At 44.7% G+C, this 25,126-nt stretch overlaps 1 protein-coding gene across 4 annotated transcripts in view; it reads left to right on the plus strand.

The window, feature by feature from the left end:
- Atp10a (ATPase phospholipid transporting 10A (putative)) overlaps nucleotides 1-25,126 on the plus strand; it is a 168,618-nt gene that overhangs the window by 115,219 nt on the left and 28,273 nt on the right. For all 4 annotated transcript variants that reach the window (XM_076543967.1, XM_076543974.1, XM_076543969.1 and 1 more), the window contains exons 4-11: nucleotides 1,602-1,687; nucleotides 10,733-10,839; nucleotides 11,229-11,360; nucleotides 12,489-12,619; nucleotides 14,351-14,603; nucleotides 17,950-18,167; nucleotides 19,720-19,914; nucleotides 22,515-23,112. In XM_076543967.1, the coding sequence (XP_076400082.1) occupies nucleotides 1,602-1,687; nucleotides 10,733-10,839; nucleotides 11,229-11,360; nucleotides 12,489-12,619; nucleotides 14,351-14,603; nucleotides 17,950-18,167; nucleotides 19,720-19,914; nucleotides 22,515-23,112 (1,720 nt within the window). The remainder of the gene's footprint in view (nucleotides 1-1,601; nucleotides 1,688-10,732; nucleotides 10,840-11,228; nucleotides 11,361-12,488; nucleotides 12,620-14,350; nucleotides 14,604-17,949; nucleotides 18,168-19,719; nucleotides 19,915-22,514; nucleotides 23,113-25,126) is intronic.

Here is a 25,126-nt window from a genome sequence, read left to right on the forward strand (position 1 = left end):
TAAACAGAGATGGGATATTTTAAGTCATACCTTCCTTGGATGCCAGAAATCATCCTGGCATTTTGCAGAGGCCACTCCCTTCCTGGCCATCTTGTATGCTGTATCTGCCACTGTTTGCTATGGAAAAGGCACTCCACTGGTTTCAAGATAATACACGCAGCTTGAAAGAAACACTGGACACTGAAGCAGAGCCCCACTCTGCAAATGGAATGCAAGGCTATTTCGGTCAAGGAGAGAGACTTATGGTAACTAAGAGACTTTAAGAAAAGCCTTTGTAGATGGCATTCCAACGACTGAAGGCAGAGCTCAGTGTCAGAACACCCTTGGAGCACATGCGAGGCCAGAGTTTCCAGCCCCAGAATTGCAAAGTGAATAAAAATTTAAGTATTTCAAAATCAGCTATTGTACTAGTATTGCCAGGTGAGTCCTCTGTAATGTACACAAGGCACACAGGGAAACTGTAAGGTATGACTTCTGAGTGGTTACCTCTATGGCTATATTGTGTGCAGGGAGATAACATTGTTGTGATAGAGTACAAGTTACCTGGACTGATGCCAACAATGTCTATACCCTGTGATGTCTCAGCCTGCTTTTCCCGTGATATATGAAAGCAAAAACAGCTCAGTGGTTTATTGTTTTGTGACACTTGACAGAGAAAATCCAATAAACCTGACCAGAAGGCTGATTTTAAAAAAAAAAGAAAGAAAAGGAAAAAAAAGAAATTCCTTGGTTTCACTGTACTCTTTAAGGCTTGTTTACTCCATTTTTCTCCTTTATTGTCTTGTCCCTTCCTCTCCTTCTGACTTCTTGGAAGGAGCTAGGCATCGTTACATCCATCTAAATATCTCCTTTACAGTGAACTGTCATTTCTTTTTGAGCAGAATCATAATGCAGTTGCTGAACTATGGGCCCATACTTGGCTATTTAAATTCTTTCCAGCATAGGTTAATGAAGACTCTTTAAAGAACATCAAGGAAATGGAATTTTAGCATAAATTCCTATTTTCAAAGAGGAATTGCATCTTTAAATTGCTATGGAGACGTAGAAAGGAGCTTATGTGTGTCAAGAAACCCCACTCATCCCTTTTCCTTAGCTGGTGCCAACTTGGCTTTTATCTCAGTCTTTAATTTAGCATTAGAACTAACTAATCATTTCATCTCACTAATCACAACAAGTCCACTAGTTAAAACATTTAGTTATTGATCATTATAAAATAAGAGAGCACACATTAAGTACTGGCATATGGCATTCTGCAGAGACTCAGCCAGAATTTATGATGGTTGCCCTACCGTGAGTGCAAGACATACGGACAAGAGCCTTAAGACTTGAAAGACCAGAGCCTAGGTTTCTCTAAAGTAGCAAGCTGTTGGTCATTATCCCTTTGGGGATCAAATGACCCTTTCACAGGGGTCACCTAAGACCATTGGAAAACAGAGATATTGACATTAAGAATCATAACAGTAGCAAAGTTGCAATATGAAGTAGCATCAAACATAATTTTATGGTTGAAGCATCGCCATAACATGAGGAACTGTATTAAAGGGTCCCAGTATTAGAAAGGCTAAGAACCATGCTCTAATGTGTGTGTGCTATTATTTCAGGTCTCTGAATTCAATCCTTTGACGTTCACCAGCGTAATCGAGTGTGAGAAGCCAAACAATGACCTGAGTCGGTTTCGTGGCTGCATGTGAGTATCTTGTATTTTGAGAGTTTTCTTATTTTTCTTTTGTTAAAACACAGACACAGAAACACAGATTCATAACATGCTCTTGGATATTCTTTGCCACATACATTGTGTTTTGGCTGCTCTTGGAATTAGTTTGTAAGATCAGTGGGAACTTGTCAAAAGCACTGGATTATTAAGGACTGACTGATTTTTCCCTCTGAGAGATTGCAGAGCATGACAAGGGACAAGAGGCTTATGGCTGTTATACATGGCCTCAGAACAATGGAAGTCAGAGGCCAGAGGCCAGGCAGAAAGAGCCTGGATAGAATGTATTCCATCTTGTTCATTTAGTCATTGAACACATTTTACTGAGTACTTGCTGTGTGCTGGTCCTAGCCAGTGCACTGACTATAAAGCAGTAAGTTATTGCCTTCATGTTTGTTTCTTCTAATTAGGATAAAAGAGATTGGTGTGTGCAGTAGCTCAGCTGCCTTCTTTGTTCCTAAGCAGAATGACCAAAGGTAGATAAATGGCCTACGAGTTGTGATACTTGGTGAAGCTGGGTCATTGGTAGGAGGAGCACAGGAAGTCACGATGCCATTCAGTCTGCTTTTATGTTTGTTTGGAAATGTTCGTGATAATAGCAAGATTGCTAGTGTGGGGAAAGCAATGAGTGAAAGCCGCATTTGCATGGAATTGCTGAACTGCATGGTGGAGCTGTGAGAAATGGTTTCATGCAGAAGGACGCAGGTGATAAGGATCAAAGGACACTAGGTCCAGGCTACCATGGCATACCAGTGGACCCTTTCTGTGAGAGCAGAACTCACAAACTTAGCTTCTTGAGCATCCATGTGATGGCACTGTCCAGTGTAGAGCAGTTTCCCCTCACAAATGGACTCCTGAAAATGGGCATTATCTCTAAGATTGCTGTGCAGGTTTGCTTGCTGATAGTATCCAGCACTACAACCTATGCCCAACCCACACACACAGGGGCACTGGGGTGTAGTAGCAAAAGCTTTACAGTAAAACATGAAGTGCATTTATGACCTGGAGATGAAGCAGCTACTTTCTGGACTTGCCCTGATGATCAGAACTTGGAAGTAGTTAGATCACCTCTCTGAAAAACCAATGAGGTTAAACTCCTAAAGGGAAGTATTAATGCTCAACTACCACACACCCAGTCTGCTGTGGGTTTTCTGGTCTTCATTGACTTCTAGCCCATCTTCTTCTAGTCTGCTTAACCAGCTGCTAGTAGTTGTATGAATTCCCAGGCCAAGTCAGCTGCAAGAGCATGTACCAGGTGGTTAAGGAGTCTTGACATTCAGTGATGCTAAAGGAGGTGAAGGCAATCTCTAGGGAACATGTTCTATGTGCTTTCTTTCCATGGGGTAATTTCATGTTGCCAACTCAATAAAGAACGAATAGAGGTTAGATCCTTTCCCAAAGGCTTTTGCCCTTTTGCCCTGTTCCCTTTTATCTCCTGCTGAGTCCTGAAGGAGGCATCTGAGTGATACAGTACTCACACGCACAGATATACTCATTGCCTGCGATAGGGCTAGGTTCATGTTAAAGAAGACTGAATCCTTCATCAGCTACTTTCCATCCCTTCCCTGCAGCCTTTCAGGAAATGAATTACCTTTTGAGCCCTCATAGCAGTGAAGCTGACAGGTTCCGGAGATCATACTTTCTAGATAACCTTGGGTCCCGGGTGAAGTGGGCATAATCTTAGGACAGCCCTCAGGTCATTGTGGGAAGCTCATTCAATGCACAGAAGGTTTTCAGAATGGTTAGCGCCTGCTAGATATTGACGACTGTCATTCTGGCAACTGCTGTTAATATCATTACAACAGGGTAATACCGAGCAGCAGATGAGATGGGTCAGGAGATCGGAGATGGACCCTAGGAGAGAGATTAGTTCACAAAGTGGCTAGAACTGTCTGTCTTTGTTGTGTGTCTCAGAAAGAACTATAGGTGACAGGAAGGTGGGTTTGAGTTTTTCTGAGTTGGAGGGGATGGCACATGCGTAAAGCAGAATGACTGATTGATAGGAAAATGTGGGTCAGCAATTGTGTTATCCCATTCTTGGTTACTCTACTGTAATGAAATAACTGAGGCTGGGTGCTTATAAAGATGCTTATGTAACAGTTTTGAAGGCTGAAAGTACAACATGGTTCACACTCTGAGGAGGAACCCCTGCTACATGTCTCCATGGTAGACAGCTACATGTCTTGTGGGGCAAAATGGACCCCTCCACCAGTGCTCACTTTGGGTGAGTTCTTTGGAGGTGAGCTGTAGGCAGCAGCATCCCAGAATTTTTCCTGCAACTCTGAGACACTGCAGAGTGAGAAGCTCTACCCTAGCCAGTCAGACTGAAGCTGCTCTTGGGAATAATAAAAGGGAGGGTATGGATGCAGGTAAGTGGATATCACCAGGGGACCCAGGTTGAGGGGTGTACCTTCCACAGGAGCAGGCCTGATTGTGCTGAATTCCTGATCCTTCCCCAGAGAAGGGAAGCCTGAGCCTATCTCGGTCCTAATCCTTGTATCAGCGGCTACCTCACAAAGTACATCAGCTACAGGACTACTTCCTTGGTCTGGGACTCAGGTGTTCCTGTTATCTTCCCAGGGTGGTCTCACTTCAGCATCTATGAGACTGAAGATACTATCCAGGGAGCCATGGGTTACCTCCAATCCCATTGCCATGCATACCTGCAGATTTTGCCCTTTTATGGACCAGCTAATCCAAACTCGGATCTATAGCCATTATCACTCAGAAAATGTATCTCAGGGTTTTAGCTCCCCAACCCTTGTCAGAGCTGGTAGTTGTAGGAACATTATCCTGCATTTCTGAGCTCTGATCTAATTCTGTAGGTAGTGTGACTGCTCCTTCAGCCTCAGGTTGACTTGAGAAGCAAGTTAAAGAACCACGTGATTTAGAAGCCATTGTGTAGAGAGGGTGGTATTTGCCTCAGTGTGTGATTCCATTGATAGGAAATACAGGACTATCTATAGTGACAGAACAGGAATCAGAGGTTATCAGCACTCGGGGAAAGCAGTATAGCCTAGAGAGGGGAATGACTGGTCATGGTGCAGGGTTTCTTTGTGGGTGGAGGAAACAGTTTTGAATTAGTTGCTGGTGATTTGACAGCTCTGAATATTAAAGACAGAGCTTTGTACTTTAAATGAATGGATGTTGCAGTATATGAAGTACTTTGCAGGTTAAGCATTAGAGGCTTCATAATTCAAGTGCACTTCACTGCACTGTGTTCTTTAAATCTGTCCCTACAGTTAAGCTCTAATAAGATCCTCAGAAGCTGAAAATATCAGCATTCTCCACCATTTTCAGCTATTTCCAATGTTCTCTCACTAGAGTAGGTCTAAGCCTTGCCTATCCCTATGAACAGAGAGAAAGCTGGCTCTGGTAGCCTCTGTTTAGCTATGTCCAGTCAACTTCACAGTATGTGGTTTTTATCTATCTATCTATCTATCTATCTATCTATCTATCTATCTATCTATCTATCTATCTATCTATCTACCATCTGTATGTGTGTGGGTCCCACAGAGCCCAAAAGGTGTCAGATCCCTTGGAGCAGAAATTACAGGTAGTTTTGAGCAGCCTTGACATGTGCGCTGAGGAACAAACTCAGGTTCCCTAGAAAAGTAGTAAGCAGGCTTGACCACTGAACCACCTCCTCAGCCCCACATGTAATGATCTTTGAGACCATATTGTCATGTTTCCATAAAAGATAAAGAGACTGGGTGTCTGGTTAGTTGTCTGATATAAAATTCATTTCACATTGTAAAGCCAGTTGCTTACTCCTCCATTCAAATCTTCATGTATTTGCTTCTATGTTTGGGTGCTTTGATGTTGGATACATTTATAATTGCTATATCTTCTTGTTGTGTTGCTTTAAAAATATAATAGAGTTTTTGTTTGTTTGTTTTTTGTGTGTCTTGGGCAGTTTTTTGCCTCAAGCCTATTTGTCCCCTGCAGGTGTAGCTAGCTACTCTGCTCTCTCAGTTACCATTCTTGCCCCCAAGTAAGCATCCACAGAGCTGTCCTGCCTGCATGTCATAGAGCTGGATACAATATCTCAGCATCTGGGTGGCTGCTGGATGCCCCTGGGAAGTGCAGCCTGCTTACTAGGGTAGCCACCTCACCCTCATGGATGACCAGTGCAGGGACTGTTGTTACCTGATATCTTAGTTACTGTTCTATTGCTGTAAGAGACAGCATGACCAAGGCAGCTTGTAAGAAATCATTTCACTGGGACTTGATTACAGTCTTAGAAGGTTGTCCATTTTCATTATGGTTGGGGGAGTATGGTGGCATGCAGGCAGTCAGTCACTGGAGCAGTAGCTAAGAGCTCACATCCTGATCCTCAGGCAAGAGGAAGAAAGAGAGTGAGACCACATACTTCTTCCAACCAGGTCATGTCTCCCGAACCTTCCTGAACAGTCCACCAACTGAGACTAAGCATTCAAATATACGAGTCTGCAGGAGCCATTCTCATTCAAACCTCCCCCTCCCCCCATGAGATAGAGCAGCAGGGTCATTCCTAACTATTGAAATGTTTCAGTTCCTTATCCTCCCCCGGCTAGTGTTGAGAGCGAGATTTGTGTAAAGCATGTCCAAGAGCTTCAGTGGCAATAAGCAAACTTTAAGGTGAACTGTAATCATATTAACTAGACTAATCAATGTTTGGGGTGCTTTCATTTACCTTAATGGGCATAATCATCCCTTCAGAAAATGGAACATCGACACAAAGCAGTTTGGTAATTTTCACATGTATTTAAGTTAGACAAACAAAAACCTGAACAATGTATTATATCAAAGGAAAGTCTGCCTGTGGTTCCGCAGTTACAGACATTATCTATCATTTACCTGTCATTATATCCTTCTTGCCGGTGCCAGTCATTGTGCTTGTAGGTGCAGATGGAGTTCTCAGACTTATGGAAGTAGCAGTACAATTAACTGCACAGGGATGGAGGGGCCCAGGAATCTGTCAGGCATGGGGTAGATACTGGATCAAAGCAGTTGTGATTTACGGAAGTAAGAGTACAGTTATCTGCACAGGGATGGAGGGGCCTAGGAACCTGTAAGGCATGGTATAGATATTGGATCAAAAGCAGTTGTGATTTATGGAAGTAAGAGTACAGTTATCTGCACAGGGATCTGTCAGGCATGGTATAGATAATGAATCAAAAGCAGTTGTGTTATCATCGTGACAAGGCCCATGAACTCAAGGGCAGGAGAAGCCACTAGGTAGAATTCTGTTTGATCAAGGGACAAAGTCAATCAGTGCTCCCTGACCAAGAAGATGCATGAAGTTGGTTCCTTACCCTCTGTTGCTTCTATCTACTTCTCTGGCATAGATAGATACTCCCTCCCAATAGATCCAACCGAAAGCCAATATTGAGGCAGCAGTCAGAATTTACCAAGTACTGAGGGGGACAACAGGGTACAAAATGTAATAAGACATGAGGATCCTGGTTTGGGGCCTAGAAGCTTAGCAGAGAGGATGTACATGAATGCTGTAAAACTGAACCCACCCTGTAAAGGAGACTTCCTCTATGCTAAAACCAACATAAGGAGGGAAAGACATTTCTGTGGTATGGTGCCCAGAGCAGAAAGCCTGCAAAGGAAGTACATAGCCTGCAAAGCTTACTCCCAGAGGAGCACAGTGCTCATGCATACACATAGGTGTGTGCATGTCCTGAGATGAGGATGACAAGGCCAGCAAGGCTGGCCTGTAGGCTCCTGCAGAGAAATTTGCAAAACCTGAATCGGGGCAGCACTTTAGTCTTGGTGGAAAAAAATGCTTTGAGTTACAAAATTTATAGTATTTTGTAATAAGTTATAATATTGAGGTCTGATCACTGAGATGATACAAAAGCAAGACAGGCATTCAAATCACACATTTGTAGACAGGTTGTTATAGAACTACAGCAGGCCAGAATAGACTGAGGGCCCTGGTGTCTGAGTGCTACAGATTAGCTACCCTGGGGAAACAGTTGACTTGAAGTCTATGCAAGCTGCTGCTCCTTGCTCTGCAGGGCTCAGTGGGCATTACCTGAGCATCAAAGCCTTGTCCCACTGTGTCTGTGCAGCTGGATGGCTTTCTACCCCTATACCTGGCCCATGTCTGCATGTATGTGGTAGCCAGTACTCACCTTTCCTCATACACTACACTCAGATGAACGTTCCCAATAGCAAATGAGTTAGAGAGAGTTAGAGTTGGATAGCGAAAAGCTGAATCAGACATTTATCTGCTGAGCACTGCTGTTTCTCAGGGTCACTAGATCTTATCAGTCAGTTCTTCATAAAGTTTTGCTTCCAGAGTTTTCATTTAGAAGAGCATATTTAGACAAGTCATGAAGCCCGAGGACTAGAACTAGATGAGTGCATTCAAGTAGCCTAGATTAAACATTAAAGGATGCGCTTGATTGCCAAGGACGAGTACCACAAAAGGACAGGATTGAAGACAGAGGTTTATCTGTTCAGTTTGGAGCCTGGAAGGCTGAGGCCAAGGTGTTGGTGGGTTGATATCTTTCAATCTTTCTCTGTTTGGCTTGTGGCTGGCCAGCTTGTCCCCATGTCTTCCCGTTGCCATTCCTCTGTGTATGTGTGTGTCCTAATCTCTTCTTAGAAGGTCACCAGTCAGATTGTGGTGGAGACCGTCCTTTATAAATGACCTTATTTAACCTAATTTCTTTCTTAAAGACCCTGTCATATCTTGAGGTCCTGGGGATTGAGACTTCAACACATGGATTCTAGGGACAACATAGTTGGGCTTATAACTAAGAAGCAGGTGCTGATGGCAGATTGGTGGGCTCTCCTCCTCTTGAGCATCTTTGTAACTGAGCCACATGCCTGTGTCTGTTCTACTGTTGATGAGAGCACTCAGCCTCAGAAGTTCAGGGCAGCCCAGCAGCTACTGAATACTGAGCCCACTAGGTGAGTCTCTTCACTCTTCCTTCCACCTTTGATATGGGAGTGTGTCTGTGCTCCCACATTGGCTGCCTATTCATGCAGCTATGGTCCTTACATAGGCCGGTACAACCTCTGGTTTTAAGTTCTCTTCCCAGTTGGTTTGATTTGAAGACATAAGTCTAGGAATCAGGAATATTGCTCACAAGTTGCACTTGCCTAGCATTTTGAAGACCCGGCTTTAATCCTCAGTACAAGACACACAGAGATACACACACAGAGAGAAAGTGAGTGAGAGAGAGAGAGACAGAGAGGGTGAAGGACAATTCTTAGATCCTCAGTACCATGGAAATTATTATAGAAGTCTTCACTGTGAATACCATAGATATTTAATTCCCTTATATAAAAAATGACATAATGTTTGCATATTAACTATAGTAACTCTAAGTGATATGACTTATAAAAACAGTTCAGTGTAAATAGTTGTATATTGTATTTTACAGGAGATAACAAGAAAAACAAATGTTCACTACAGACACTTTGTCACCCCCAGTGTCACCCACCCATAAGCTGGCTGAACCAGCAAGTGCAAAGCTCACCGATGTGGAGGGCTGGAGGTAGTTGCATGTCATATCAAAGAAGGTTAAATCTGAAATACTGTTTTTGTTTTTGCTGAGCTCATCTTGTTCCTAGAAAGCATGACAGGTGATTCTTCTTCACAGCTGCCCAGAGAAGTCTTTCCCATATCCACCTGTCCCTAGAGAAACAGTCACAGGAGAGACACAGCATGGCAGTTCTCTCCCTGGGACAGTAATGGGCCAGGGCTTCTTAAGTAGCTGCCCAATCTCTAGATGTTTAGCTTCAGTCTTGAGCCTCTGTGTTGGGTTTGCTGGTGTGAGCCGTCAGCACAGGGATGATTGGATAGTCCCTTGAGTGTCCCTTTCTACATGCTCTGCAGAAAAACTGGCACTGTGGTGATTTATGTTAATTACCATAAATTTAAATGCAGCGAGCATTTTAGTCTTGATTTTGTTTAGAGTCTCTTCTTCAATGGAAAATGTATTTATGTCTGCAGCTCACGTGTGTCTCTCTGTAAGAGCACTGCCAAGCAGAAGCATTTGGAGGGAGGGTAGGGACAAGGATGCCTGTGGTGGGTATGGGAAGATGACAGGTGGCCTGTATATTGATTGGGCTTCTGGGTCTGTCACAGCATAGTGCTAGTGTAAATTCAGTTGGCCAGCACTGGTCATTGGGCCAAGAGGACACCTTTTAAAGTAAATGGCTTAAACTTGGACATTACTTCTGGATCTATACAGCACTGAAACAATTTGTACCACTCATAGGTTTAAACACACCTCAAATTGAATATGTTAATATCTTAATAACTTCATAAAAATAGATGTAAAATGACACCAATACAAGGGTTGAAGAGGTGGCTCAGTGGATAAGAGAACATGTAAACATGAGGACCTGAGTTCAAATCTCTAGTACCCATGGAAAAATCAGGTGTGACCACACATAGCTGTGACACTAGTGCTGGAGGCAGAGGCTGAGAACAGAAATAGTATGAGAACTGCATTTGCTGAAAGACAAGCTTTAGGTTCAGTGACAGACCCTGTCTCAAGGAAATAAGACTGAGTGATAGAGCAGGATACCTGATGTCCTCCTCTGGCCTCTGTGTTGGTACCTATATACACATGTTGGCATACATGCAAATATCAGAAGCACAGACACAGACACACATGGATACACACTCAATGTTGTCAAAAATCCATGCCATCCTTTCTCAAGGCCTTTGTGTTTTGTGATAACACAAGGCACTGAACAGTGTTAGCATTTCTGGCAGAGTAGATGTGAGAGCAATCACCCAGCAAGACTATCCTTGTCAGCTTACCTCTGCAGTCAATCCCTGTTAGTCCCATGCAAAGTAGATAAAAAGCAGCATGCTGGGGCTTCTTCTGTGTGCCCAGTTGCTAATCAAGCAGCTTCCTCTCAGCTGCTGTGGAGACCCACAAGGACAAGAACTCATGCTGGAGCCTTCTGGACCCTTCCCTGTCCAGCAGCCATGTTTCCCTGGGTCCTTCTGGAAGTGCTTGTGCAGCCATGTGACATGCAATGGTCCATGTTCCTCCACAGCATCCACAGCAATGGGGAGAAGGCTGGACTGCATAAGGAAAACCTGCTGCTTCGAGGATGCACCATCAGGAACACAGAAGCGGTGGCTGGCATTGTCATCTATGCAGGTAGGCACAGGCTAAACCTTAGACTGTGTACCACCACACTGTGCTGGATGCTCCCCAACATTTCTTCCTAACTTCTGCCTGATCCCAAGAGTTGTCTATACCCATTGTAGAAAATTGGGAAATTTAGGAAAACAGAGAAGTGTAAAAACAGGGATTGTTATAATAGTACCTCAACCCAATAGAGTTTTTGGTGGTTTTTTTTTTTTTAATTTTTAGCATATTTCTTTCCATTCATTTCACAGTTGTTATAATGGCCTATTCATTCTGCATCCTATTTTGACCAAAGTTCTTAAAGAGCTGTAATCCAGCACAATTGCTTGGTGGGATCCAGTCATTGACCCCTGTCTTTAGGAGACTGATACTCCATACCCCTTCATCCTCCTCTCCAGGACACGAAACCAAAGCCCTGCTGAACAATAGTGGGCCCCGCTACAAGCGCAGCCAGCTTGAGAGGCAGATGAACTGTGATGTCCTCTGGTGTGTCCTTCTCCTTGTTTGTATGTCTCTATTTTCAGCAGTTGGTAAGTTTCTTAAGATGAGTCCCCAGTGAAGTAGACTGCTGAGCAGTCTACAGGCAATCTGGGGGAGGCTATCCTGACTCCACTAGACCTAGCACCTTAAAGGTCAAATGCACCATTTTCATTGACTTGGATTCCAGGAGTGTCTGCATCAGCATCAGTGTGGCCACACTGAAGTGAAGGAGCTTGGCAGAGTAATGCTCCTTTCCAAGTTAAAGACTGCTTGGATGGGAGGATGAATCCATCATAGTAGAAGTAATGAATCCAGTAATGAGTCAGCAATAGTGATGAACCAAGCTAACAACAGCCGAAGCACACATATACCAATGTAGCTGTACAAAAAGAGGAAACAACTATTTGTGTTCTAAAAAGGGGCCCAAAAGTTTACATAAGCTTTGCAAGAATGTGTTTTGAGGCTCCAGCACTTGACTTCCACCTTGTCCCTGCTCAGCTGGCAGCATGTACCAGACAGGTATAACATGGTCTTGAAGCATGATCTCGGGAGATTAAAGACAGAGCCACCTAGAACACCAAAAGGTTTCTGTAACCAGATAGGTGTGGGACTTAGTTCAGGAGGAAACATATGTAATTCTTGACTTCTTAGAATCTGTAACCCAAGAAAGCTCGATCTCCAAGAAAGAACCATGTTGACAGTATTGAGGTCCTTCTGTTTTTTCACTAAGCAGCTCATGACTGTGTTTTTGTGGCACCCACATGGTGAAATCCTTCTCCCAGCACACAGGCAGTTTCTATATCATGACTAGTGTAGTGCCCTTTAGCATCATCAACAGGGAACCTTGAGGTGTGGTTGGCGGCTTGCTAAGTTGTTCAGGGTGGCCTAGAATGTTTGATCCTCTTACCATAGCTTCCCAAGTGATGTGATTACAGGTGTGTGGTACCACACACAGTTTAAGACACTCTCAATGTGAGCAAAACGTGAAGCGTACACTCTTCCCAGCTATGTACCTGCGGGTCCGAGAATACTATGTGCTATGCTTTCTTCTACGGCAAAGAAAGCTGGTGAACCAAACATGCCATGTACAGTGACAGTCTTAAATTTGTCTTAATTTTCCCAAGAAGCACTCTTTCTTTCCTGTCAGATGAATGATGCCTCTCTTTGAACATGCACAGGACATGGATTGTGGGTACGGCGCTATCAAGAGAAAAAAGCACTGTTTGATGTTCCCGAGTCTGATGGCAGCTCCTTATCCCCAGCCACGGCTGCGGTTTACTCATTTTTGACAATGATAATAGTTCTGCAGGTAACAGTACTAAGTATTATACGGTAATTACTTTACTTTCCTCATGGGAACTCAAAAGTCTTGATAAGAATTTCCTTTGCATCTTGAAGAATCACAAATACATGTTGCCTTTTATTCTCTGTTTGTAGGTTATTTCTTTGGTGATTTTCAAGTTGACGCTCTCTTTTGCTTTTCTTAAAGTGATGCTTGAGCATTGAGTTTTTGATGATGTTTCCTTGTTTTATTATTGGTATTATTATCATCATTATTATTAGCCTGTGATTGAAGAAAGGGCCTCACACATGCTAGAGAAAGTATCTAACTGTTGGACTATACCCTTAGTTCTGTTTACTCTTTTAAAAGAAATTTTATCTGGGAATAACTTTTAGATTTACAGAAAATTTTCAGACACCAATGGAGAAAATCCACATGTATCCCTCACCAGTGTCCCAGACACAAATGTGTTATTTTGATGTTGTACTCCGTACACCTTTAATCCCAGCACTCGGGAGGCAGAGGCAGGCAGATCTCTGTGAGTTCGAGGCCAGCCTGGTCTCCAAAGCGAGTTCCAGGAAAGGCTCAAAGCTACACAGAGAAACCCTGTCTCGAAAAACCAAAACCAAACCAAAACAAAACACTAGGAAACCAACATGAACACTTTGCTATGAGCCAAACTCCAAGCTACTTCATTCACAGCATCTCTGCAGATGAGACTCTCTCCCAGGATTGATCACGATGCTGCTGCATGTATCAGCATTGGTTTTCAGTAGCAGTAGTGTGCATTCGTGCACCTCCCTGTCTGCAACTGAGAGGCAGCACCCAGGAAGGTCTGTTAAAGAGTAAGGATAACCCCAGAGCACTAAGGGGCAGTGAGGGGCACCACTAACCCCTCTGAAAACAGAGTAACCAGAGGATATGTTGAGCCTTGCCTGAGAAATCCTTGCCTCTTATCACAAGTGCTCCCTACAGTGGGAAAATGGTCTCATTTAACATTCCAGAGTAGTCTTTTTTTGTAAATGCAAATTTTGTTCTAGCCTTGAGTTAGGATAATATTTGATGTCTTATTAGCATAATTAATTTACCAAGAGACCCCAGTTAGTCATAATATAATATTCTGGGCTCATAAATGTTAGTTCAGTGCTGTGATTCTACAAATAAACATTCTTTTCCAGAAGGTTGGTCTTGAATGATCAAACCATAACTGGGTATTTTTCTCAAGCTATCTTCCATTTGCTCTCTATTGCACGAGATCACAAAAATTGTCCTGCAACATAAAACCAGCCACTGAAACAACTGTTTTCATTTCATGGCTGGCCCCTAGACTAGACACATCCCTGGGTAATAGACAGCTCCTGTCACTGGGGCCCAGGGGAAACCTGAGGGAGAGTGCTGCTATGGTTAGAGGTCACTTTGCTCATGAGTACTCTGACTGTGCCTGTTTTCTTCTCTTCTCTCTTCCTTTCCTAGCCCCTCTCAAGCACAACTTAGTCTCCAGGCCATCGCTGTCCTTCCAGACATAGGAGTGGATTTCCGCTCTGCAATTGCACCAGCCTAGGCTATTCTAGTTTAAGCTCTTTGCCAGTACTCTAATCCTTTTCCAATAGTGACTTTAAGCCAACCTATTTAAACTCTTAAAGGTACAGTACAGCTCCTGCTTCCTTGGTCATTTGTCCTTTGATTTGAGTCGATTGGATTAACTCCACTGCTCCCTGGTTCTCCTAGTCATTCATTCTGTGTGCCTTTGTCTTCTAGGTTTTGATCCCGATTTCCTTATATGTTTCCATTGAAATTGTTAAGGTGTGCCAAGTATACTTCATTAACCAAGATATAGAACTGTATGATGAAGAGACAGATTCGCAGCTTCAGTGCCGAGCTCTGAACATCACAGAAGACTTAGGGCAGATACAATACATCTTCTCAGACAAGACTGGCACTTTAACTGAGAACAAGATGGTCTTTCGAAGATGCACTGTATCTGGCATAGAATATTCTCATGATGCCAATGGTGAGTGTGAGGACAGAGGCCTCCAGTCTGGGCTGGATAAGAAAGCTGCTCTCTCCGATGCTGCATAGGCAGGAGGGATGAGAAACCGTCCACAAGTTACAGGACTTGCTGGTTTTCAAGGAAGGATAAATCCTTGGCGATCACTTGGGAGCCTGGTGCTATTTATAGAGTGAGCTGACATTGCCCTGCTCGATGCTGTGTCTGGAATGATACGCATCTGTTTTGGCTCATTTTTCTGTCAGACAAGCACAGCAGCCGGGCAGAGCACCCTTGAAGTGCTAGTTTCTGCGGTGGCTTTACTTTGTCCCACAGAGGGAGAGAGAGATTTTTCTGTGGACACTCAGCTATCTTCCAGCTATCAGCCGAGAATTCTCAGATGGGCACTGTGTACTTTACGCTGCATTCTTAGCCTTGGAACACAATGTCCCTTGCAGCCTGAGAGAAATGAGTCTCTTCCCTTCTGGTTACTCAGGCAGCCCCGCCTCTTGTCTCTCCTTTCCTTATCCTTTGCTGCCTCCTTCTTTGCTAAAGGAAGGCTCAGGGAAAGCCATCAGCTTTCTAAGTCCCTTGACCAGAGGAAAAAACATGATAAGGATACCTGCAAAACAGCCATATTTCTGGAGTAATAGCAGCGCTAAAGCCCCCTTGCTTTGCAAATGGAATTCCCTTCTTTCCGATAAGAATAACAAAGGAACACACACTGCCAAAGAGAATGAAGGGTGAAAGGGGGAGGCAGTGAATGACCACATCTGTAGCCGCTGAGCTATCTCTCCAGCACCTAAGAATTACCTTGATGGCCAGTGTCGTCTTCTGTATACAGTACAGCAGAAGGCTTAGGAATCTGCCTGCACCCCAAATAAACTGCTACTGGTGTTTTCCATACCTTTACCCATCTGCCCTGTCTATTTTCCTAACCTCATTCCCCTGTCCATACCTCACACTCTAACCCTCTTGCCTACCCATCCCCCTGCCAACTGCTCAGCTTTGTGACTGGAGTCTACTCCCAGGCATTGTATTTACAGTAGCCTGAAAGCTGGAACTCAGTTTCAGATAGACAAGAGCAGGTTTGAGATCTCTTGCACAGCAGTGCCTTGAATCGATGCTGATGTTTCCTCTTAGTGAGGTGATGGATATATTAATTAGCTTCATGTGCATGTATAGTACATGTTATACATATATGAGAACAAAACATCTATACCCTGTAGATATGTACAGTTCTGATTTGTCAATCAAAGATAATATTAATAGCACAATTAACAAAATAAAGTTGGGATCGGAGACTCCATAGGACAGAATCATAGAAGTCAAATGCTAAATGGTTCTGTCACCTCCAGAGGACACAGTAAAGCATTTGAGGAATGGAACAATCTTCATGACATGAAGTGCAGAAGTGCCAGCACTGGATACATATCATCTTCAGTTGGTTCAGCCCATGGTTTGACACTCACTGTGAATACAAATCTGAGCCATGGGCCCCAGCTCACATGCCAGAGCCAGCCACAGAGACTACAGGCATATTCTTCTCTCGCTTCATGGCCTGATAACCTATAGCTAGCTGGCTGCGGGCCTAGGTCTGGGCTTCTCTGAGGCCTCTAAAGTCACAAACAACCTCAGTCCACAGTACAACAGCAGTGGCTCCTGCCTGGCTCCACAGCCTCAGAGGGAAGGAGGAGGTCTGAGAGCTACAGGTTGTCCCTCTCCAAGCTGGAGCCAACTCAATATACAGTGCCAGAAAGTGGGCACAATTACATGCCCAGAGTTTGCTCCTCCCTGCCATCCAGCTAGCACACTGGGACTTACGTCACCAGAAAACAGATGGGATGTTGGCATCCTGCTGTGGAGAAGTACTTAGCCTGATGACAGTGGGCAGGTGGCTTCTTCCTTATCCCTGTTTTTCTCATCGCTGAAGGAAGGCCTGATGATTAATAGAAAAGAATTGCTCATATGGCTGACTGTAGGGGACCCGCCCCCACCTTTTTTCCTCAGGGATAAGAGATTTAGATAGAAATATAGAGGGGAGAGAGACAGATAGAAACACAGAATAGTCTTGGGAGGGCCTGGATCCTAATCCACCAGCTCCTTCTGATTCTTCTAAAGGGTTTTTTAAAGGAATGGCAAGGGGTGGAGCAAAAGACCTTCCATTAGTACAGCCAAGTGCAGACCCTTCCAAATACCTGGTAACCATGCTCATGGTCAGTCCATCCCCTTTATGCAGCCCTGCTGGGTAAAGCAAGCTCAGATCTCACTAGGAAATGTCTGTGGGCTCCCACAGCTGACTAATGCCATGGGCACCCTCTTCTTTGGGCATGTCTCAGAAGTCCACTGATATTAGGCTGCTACCAAGTGCTGTGCTGGCACTTGAACTTCTGGTTAAATACTTGGTTTGAAGGAGTAATTCTGAAGAGGTTCCTTGTTGCTCACCCATGACTCAGAGAGTCATCCTAACCTGGCAAACCTGGGAAGATTTGTTGAGAGCCACTGGCTAGAAACTGTGGTGTGAGCTCCTCTTCATGCCATTTTCCAAGCACCCATGTGGATGTGGGGATCCTAACCGGGCAGTGGCTCCCAATGACTGAAGCTTAGGACCATAGTCAAGATCCTTGTGGACAGAGCCTTATTGGCTGGGCCCAGTTCTAGCTATATGTAGCCACCTGAGCAGTCTCAAGAGAGTGAACCTTGCTGACCAGTAGCACTTCACAGTCCAGTGGTACATGTAGAGAGCTCCCTCACCCACATGGCCATGTGCAAGACATCTACAGTGGTGCATAGCCTCCACTTCACATGGAGAATGCCCTGGCACCCCAGGGCAGGGAATCTTTCAGGAACCCTGTTGTGTTGGCAGGCCTGCCGTCTGCCCTGCCTTTTACCAGACCAAAACATATCTAAGCTATACTGGAAGAGAAGACCAGTTGGGAGTCCAAGTCTGGTTGAGTATGGTAGTGTAGCCACTGTGCCAGGCTTTGGAACTCCTTGGACCTGGGTGCCACCTTCGTCTTCCTTCTCCTGTGTTGTAGAACCTTAATAAGTTCCTTAAATTCTCTGACATGGGACTTGGTATTCTTACCTGTGAAAGATTCTGAATGTCATTAAACACTACCATAAAGCCAAAAAGTTCCACTGTCTTCGGGTGTGCCCACTCAGTGAGTTCGTGGAGAGTGCAGGTAAATAGGGATGTGGCAGGAACTTTCCAAAGCCCCTCGTCAGTGAAACAGACACTAAGTACAGCCATACCATTAGAGAGTGAGGATGGGGTGTCCCCTGGGACAGAGGATCGCAGAACCTCCAACACCCTGAATTGATGAAGTCTGCCCCCATGATGTCTTACACTGTGTTCCTGTCCCCATAGCCCAGCGACTGGCCAGGTACCAAGAGGTGGACTCAGAAGAGGAGGAAGTGGTGCCTAAGGTGGGCACAGTAACCCACCGTGGCAGCACTGGGAGCCATCAGAGCATCCGAATGAATCACAAGAGCCAAAGTATCAAATCCCACCGGCGCTCAGGCAGTCGGGTTGAGGCCAAGAGAGCCAGCATGCGGTCTAAGCACACTGCCTTCAGCAGCCCCATGGTGAGTGCAGGCTGTGTGTGGCCCTCCTGGAGGGATGGCAGCCTGTCATCCTGCATTCTTCCCACTGCCCATTGTCTCTGATAATCAAAATTCTCTCTTTTTAATCAATCACACAAATAAGCTCAGGCTTGGCTGAGCTCCCTGAGCAGAAGCTCTCTGGCCAACCCCTCTCTCTACCATTGTATCTTTCTTGAAACACTTAGTCTGCCTCTTTGCCATGGCGTCTGCTGCTGGGTGGTTGCCAAGTGAGCCACCTAAAGAGGGTGACAAAGAGGAAGCCTAGCCAAATGAAATGAACAAAACATCAGAACAAGATGACATGTGTGAAAAGGCAGAGCCAATTACCTGCCCCATAAAGTTTTAATTAGATGAGCACAAAGCAGATTTCTCTCTTGTCTTGTCAGTAGTGAATGTGTTTATGGACCACTGTCATTAGGCAGAGAAATTTCTAGAAGTGAGTAACAGGCTCTGACAAGATCCTTTGACTTCTGCAGTGTTTTAAGAACAAAGAGAAAATCATTTGTGCTCACTTTGGATTGTCTCATTCTTTTAACGCTTTCTAGACCCATATAGAAGCTACCATTTAAGTACAGGTATCTAGAATTGTGGGTGTTAATCTTTGGGTTCATATCTGTCACGAGGAAAGAAAGGAAGGCTCTGGGAGTGAAGAGGAAGACTTCATTGGAACATGTTTTCCTTCTAGCATTCTGCAATATATATCAAGAGTACATGAATATTCAACCTTTCTGACCTAGCAATTTAGTCCCTCAGTCAACAATTACTGTAACAAGTTTACCAATATGTTACTCATACCAGCAGAATGATGAAAGTTAAATATCTAGTGAGAAAGGGTGTGCAGATAATTACGGTATGTCCATCCACTTTGAGGATTTTTTTTCCTTCAAGACAGGGTTTTTCTGTGTAGTTTTGGTGCCTGTTCTGGATCTTGCTCCATAGACCAGGCTGGGCTCGACCTCCCAGAGATGCAGAGATCCGCCTGGCTCTGCCACCTGAGTGCTGGGATTAAAGGCATGCGCCACCGCCACCCAGCTTTTGAAGATGGTTTTTAAAATGTGTTCTCGTATAATCTTAAACTGTAGAAACATTCATATGATGGGCTTTGAGAGAAAACTGTCAATTTTCATATAAAATATATTGATTATGTAAACTATTTTAATTAGTTAAATGTAAAGAGGTGATATCTCAAGGAAATGTAGAACCATGATTTTCAAAAGGTAGATATTATCTTGTGGGGCACTGAGATAAACAGACTGCTTGAGTTTTTCTAGACTAATAGTATATCTTATTTTTATCTCCTAAGAAGTATATTCACATATTATAATAATAATAATATATCCATTTATTTCACTATGTCAGTATTTTATACAATTGAAGTTACATATAATGTACAATTGCAAAGTGACATGTCTATAATGCAATAAAATTCTATTCATACCTTATAATAAATTCAAGTGTACTTAAATAGTTAAGTACCAAAGCACTTAGCAGGTTACTGGGTCGAACTCACTATGCAGCTCTATTTTCTTCCCAGGAGAAAGACATTACTCCTGACCCCAAGCTGTTGGAGAAGGTGAGCGAGTGTGACAGGTGCCTCGCCGTTTCAAGGCACCAGGAGCACCCTCTGGCCCACCTCTCGCCCGAGCTCTCTGATGTTTTTGACTTCTTCATCGCACTTACCATCTGCAATACAGTAGTTGTCACATCTCCAGATCAGCCACGACAAAAGGCAAGTTCTGCAATATCCATGAGACCCCAAAGTGTCCTCGACTCTCTGAGGCCTGCATTGTGACTCTTGGCTGAAGGTAGTAAGCATGCTTCACTTTCCTACAGGAAGCTGCTCATGGGTGGTGCCTCAGGCTTACTGGGATGCAACAGGGACAAAGTGGCCATCAAGCTGCAGTAGATGCAAGGACAGAGCCTAGAATGGAGGCATGTACATAGAGGCCATGACTTTGAGAAGCCCCACTTCCCCTGGCTCTTTGGAACCTGCTGGCCTTGGGTAGGGTCAGAAGGATGGTTACCCAGTGACTTACCCAGAGAGCCTCAGGCTTCCAGAATCATATAAGAGGGATGATAAAGATGGCTGGGGGACAGATTCTGGAACAAGATTTATGAACTTTCAATCCTCACTCGAAGCTTTAGACATGTTATTCTCATCACTGTGCTTGGATATGTCATCTGGGCCATAGAGCAGTGGTGAGGATTTATGGGAAGGTCTCAGAGTCAAGTTTGGGTACACAGAAGATATAAGGTGATAATAATAAATACATTTATCATTGTCCCCCAAGGTGAAGTGGATGAGAGTGATTCAGTCAGAGATTATTTAGGGTTTTGGAATCAGCAGTACCCAAGATATGGTTTGCTTTGGTCTAGCATTAAGATTCTTTTTGGAGAGAGGTTTATATGAAAAGGGCTCCTATGTAACACAAGTGTTCCTCCCGGAATTGTCCTCATGAGTCAGGCTGCCTAATGGATGCCTGTGAGCCTCGTTGTTCATATCAGGCAAGAAATGGATGGAAATGTTGTTCATGGCTGAGTGTGTGCCCCAGACCTTCCTTCCACCAGCCTTCTGACTCAGCTCTTCCAGCTGCTTCTACTGGCGTGCTAATGTGGGGTGAGCAAGATGTGAATCAATGCTCCTACTCTGGCAGTATATCAGAAAGCATTTGCTACTTAGCTATGCTCTTAATTCTCACTGCTTCAGTCTGGTGAGGCCCCAAAGGACCTGGAAGATCCCAAGTGGGCAGTTCTGTACAGTCCAGACCACAAGTGTGTACTGCCTGCCAGCTCCGAGCAGAAGCTGATTCCTACTGTGTACAAGCTTCCTAAGCATCCCTCACCTGGCCTTGTGAACTTTTATCACAAAGCAATAAAGCTCTCTGCCATGTACATCCCTGGAGGGCTGAATGTTTCCTAGGTTACCCTCTGCCTAAGAGATAAAAGCAATATAGCAGTTGTTAAGTAAGCAAGAGACTGCAAGATAACTAAGGCGTGTTTTGAAAGTCGTCACATGTGCTGTCAGTTCCACAGAGGGAACAGAATATTTAATCACCCACCTTTGGACTGAAAGCGAACATGTTTCTAGATGCATTTCTGTGCCTGCATCTGGGGTAGGGGCAGGAAATGGCACCGTCAGGAGCATTTGGAGCTACCAGGTGCTGCATGGTGAAGCCTGTATCCCCCATTCAGACATATAGTATATTTAGTCATTCTAATGGACATGGAGTGTGGTTCCGAGGAAGAAAGTAGGCTTAGCATGTGTGAGGTCCTGGACTCAGTTCCCGGAACCCAAAAAAATCAAATAAAAACAGAGACACTGTAGGACCAAAGGAAAAATGCTCTTGTCATAATTTAGGCCAGTGTCTCACTTTTCCTAATGCTTGGTTTAGCTGGAAATTACTATGTAGTAAAGGATCAGTTATAGAGTTTTAAGAATCCTTACAATTTAGTTTTGGGTTGTTTCAACATTTGCTTCTCCCCCCCCCCCATCTTGTTTTCCTTTTCTTCTTCTTCTTTCTTTGAGAATTTCTTACAACGTATTTTATTATGTTAACCCCTTCCTCCAGCTCCTTCCATAGCCACTCCACTTCCCTACCCACTCAATTTTTGGATGTCTTTTCCCTACCCCATTTTAAAACTGATCAAGTACAATTTGTGCTGCCCATATACTGATGGAGGAATAGCCATCAGTGGAGCCTGGTCAACTTAGCAGGGGCCACACCTTTAAAAGAGACTTTCCCTCCCCTCCCTGGGAAGCTTTCAATTGCCAACAGCTCCTAGCTCTGGGTGGGACTTCATGCGGCCTCCCTTCATGCCGGAATTTGGTCTGACTGGTGCTCATATGTATTTCAGTTTTCAGTTGTTTCAAAGTTTGCTCTTTAAATAAAGTGTGGCTTCATTGCTCCGTTGTGAACCTTTTGAATCTTTAGCAATATTATGTGCATGACTCCTTTTTCTTTTCTTATGCTTGTTAAGACTTTTTAGTGATTTGGATCATGATTCAGTCTATTATTTGCTGAGAAAGATTCTTTTGGGTTTAGACGTATGACTTGTGTATAAACATTCTTATGGATACAAGTCAGAAGAATAATCTCTTAAGTAGCCAAGACTGAATTTGTGGTACTCCTGCCTCAGCCTCCTGAATACTGGGATTCCAGGTTGGGCCCATCAGGCTAGTCCTGAAGTGGCTTTCTAATTGGAGCATGGGTGGAGGAAACAGACCCAGTTTTATGCCAGGCATCAGTAAGCCACTTGCTCCTCTGAGGCTCTTGAAGAGTGAGGGATCAGTGGGATTTTTCTCACTTGGCTGGACTGCTTCCCCTACAGGTGAGGGTGAGGTTTGAGCTGAAGTCCCCAGTGAAGACCATAGAAGATTTCCTTCGGAGGTTCACGCCCAGCCGCCTGGCTTCCGGCTGCAGCAGTATCGGGAGCCTGACCACCAGTAAGTCCAGCCACAAAACTGGATCTGGTTTCCTGCCCAGCCTGTCTCAGGACAACATGATTCTCAGGCTGGAGGAGAAGCTAGACCAAGTAGCACCAGCCATTGCCAGCAATGGCTATAGCAGCCAGGCGGCCCAGGCAGAAGGTTGGACCCCAGAATGCACTCCAGAGAAGTGCCCTGGGGAGCAGGCGAAGCAGCAGGAACGGGAGCTGCGCTATGAGGCCGAGAGCCCGGATGAGGCTGCACTGGTGTATGCAGCCAGAGCCTACAGCTGCACGCTGGTGGACCGACTTCACGACCAGGTGTCCGTGGAGCTGCCTCACCTAGGCAGGCTCACCTTTGAGCTGCTGCACACGCTTGGATTCGACTCCACCCGCAAAAGGATGTCGGTGGTGATCCGACACCCGCTGACTGACGAGATCAACGTCTATACCAAGGGGGCCGATTCAGTGGTCATGGATCTTTTGCTGCCATGCTCCTCAGGTAAACCAGTCTCCTCCTCTCCCACGGCACCTCAGAGTCAGGAAGGGCATTTTGAGAAATCCACCCAGCTGAGCAAAGGAAGTTTAATTAATCTTTTCTAGAGTTCAGGCCCTTTGAGAGAATCCCAGGGTTCTAAGTGCCAAGGTTTTACACTGGAATGCATTTAGGAGGCTTTTGCACTTTGACCCAGCCCTCTTATGCCCTCTAGCATAGTAGAGTTGGAGATCACTTGGGAAGCATCACACTTTAAATATAAGCAAAGATGATCAGGACACTTTAGATGAGAAGTTCTGGAAGTTTCCTTCCTACTGTAGATCTGGGGCAGCTTTGAGTTCTAGGCCACGGTGGTCAGCCTATTATAAGGTGTAAGAGTAGACTGTGGTCACAAGAAATGGGCCTGGCAGCCTCTTTCCTCTGCTCTCAGAGGGTCAAGCAGCCTCTTGTCAGTCTCTCTCCATTGCTTATGAGTGAAAATGTGGTTTTAAAATCACAGTGCAATTGACCATCAAAAGAGATTGCAACTGTGTCCAGCTAGAAGTGCTCCTGGCCTTCAGAAGGAAAGCGAAAGCCACATTGTAAAGCCAACTTGGTTTTCCCTCTGCCAGCACACCAGTGAGAACCAAGGAGTGAGATCACCTCTGGGAGTCAGGAGGAAGGTGGAGGCTGAATGCTGCTTGTGGTCCAAGGGTTCGAGCCCAGGCTCGGCTGCTTTACCCCTGTAGTCTTCCTGACTGTCACAGCTTGTAATCAGCTTGAGTACCATCTGCCATGAAACTCTGTTCAAAGAGTTCTTGATGCCCATAACAGCAGACTTGGGGCCGAATGCTATTAGTGAAGTGACCTTTCCATTCCCAGATAACTTCATTCTTATTCTTGACTCTGATTTACATCTACATGAAAGAAAGCACAGAGAAGGCAGTTATCTGAGCAGATTTCCTTCTACTCCCATGATCACCTCTGCCCTGTTTTATAATGGCAGTAATTAAAGGCAGGGTGATGGACTACCAGGCTTCAGCCTCTAACACAAGTAAAGGGTCATATCAAAAGGAAAAGGGACTGTATGGAGAAAGGCTTGTGGTGGGAGTGGGAGGGAGATTAGAGAGGCAGGGGGACAGTGATCAGGATGCAATTTATATATGCATGGATTTGTCAAAGAATGAACTCATTGGCATGTGCAGTGGGGAAAAGGTCAGCCGAAGCAGCCCGTCCTGTCCTAGACGGAGGGCAGTAAGCCCTGCCAAGCTGTTCAAGGAAACATACTCCATGGAGGAGGCCACAGCCATGCCACATGTATGTTCTGTGCCAGTACGTGTGTATTTTAAGATGTTTAAGAACATCCCAACTGTATAGACAGACCATGAAGAAACTCTGAATACTAACTCTTGTAACACCGCCTGTTAGTCAACTTTACATCACCACAACAAAACCCTTGAGAAAATCAATCTATAAAGAGAAGGGTTATTTCAGCTCACAGTTTAGAGGTTTCAGTTGGTTGACCTTCTCACTCTTAGGATCATGATGAGGGTGTCATTGTAGGCTTAACTTAGTGGAACAAACCTCTTATCTCATGGTTGGGAGGCAAAAGTGGAAGGGGGTGCAGTCCAGATCCTACTGACCTCTTTGAAAGCATATCCCTGGTGATCTAGTGACCTTCCATCAAGGTTCAGTCTGTGGACAAAATCCACCCTGTTCCAAAATAGTGGGACCACGCCTTTACACATGGCCCTTCGGAGCATTCAAACTGCGTCACCATTGTTTCGCTTTAAAAAGACATTTTAATGCCCACCAATACTAAGGATATCTCAGAAAGAGATGTCATTAAATAAACACTGTGGATTGTTTGCTGTCTTGGTCCTCCTTTTCTCCTAATACGCCACAGGGAAAGGAGCATTATCGGGGCACTGTCAGGACATTCATTAGCGGGTGAGGAGGGAACAGGCAGAGAACCAGGGAGGGTGGCTGCTAAGTGTGCCCAAGGATTTTCTTATGCAGCATTGCCAGGCAGGAGAATATT

The sequence above is a fragment of the Peromyscus maniculatus genome, chromosome 1 (assembly GCF_049852395.1).
Source record: "Peromyscus maniculatus bairdii isolate BWxNUB_F1_BW_parent chromosome 1, HU_Pman_BW_mat_3.1, whole genome shotgun sequence".
NCBI lineage: Eukaryota > Metazoa > Chordata > Mammalia > Rodentia > Cricetidae > Peromyscus > Peromyscus maniculatus.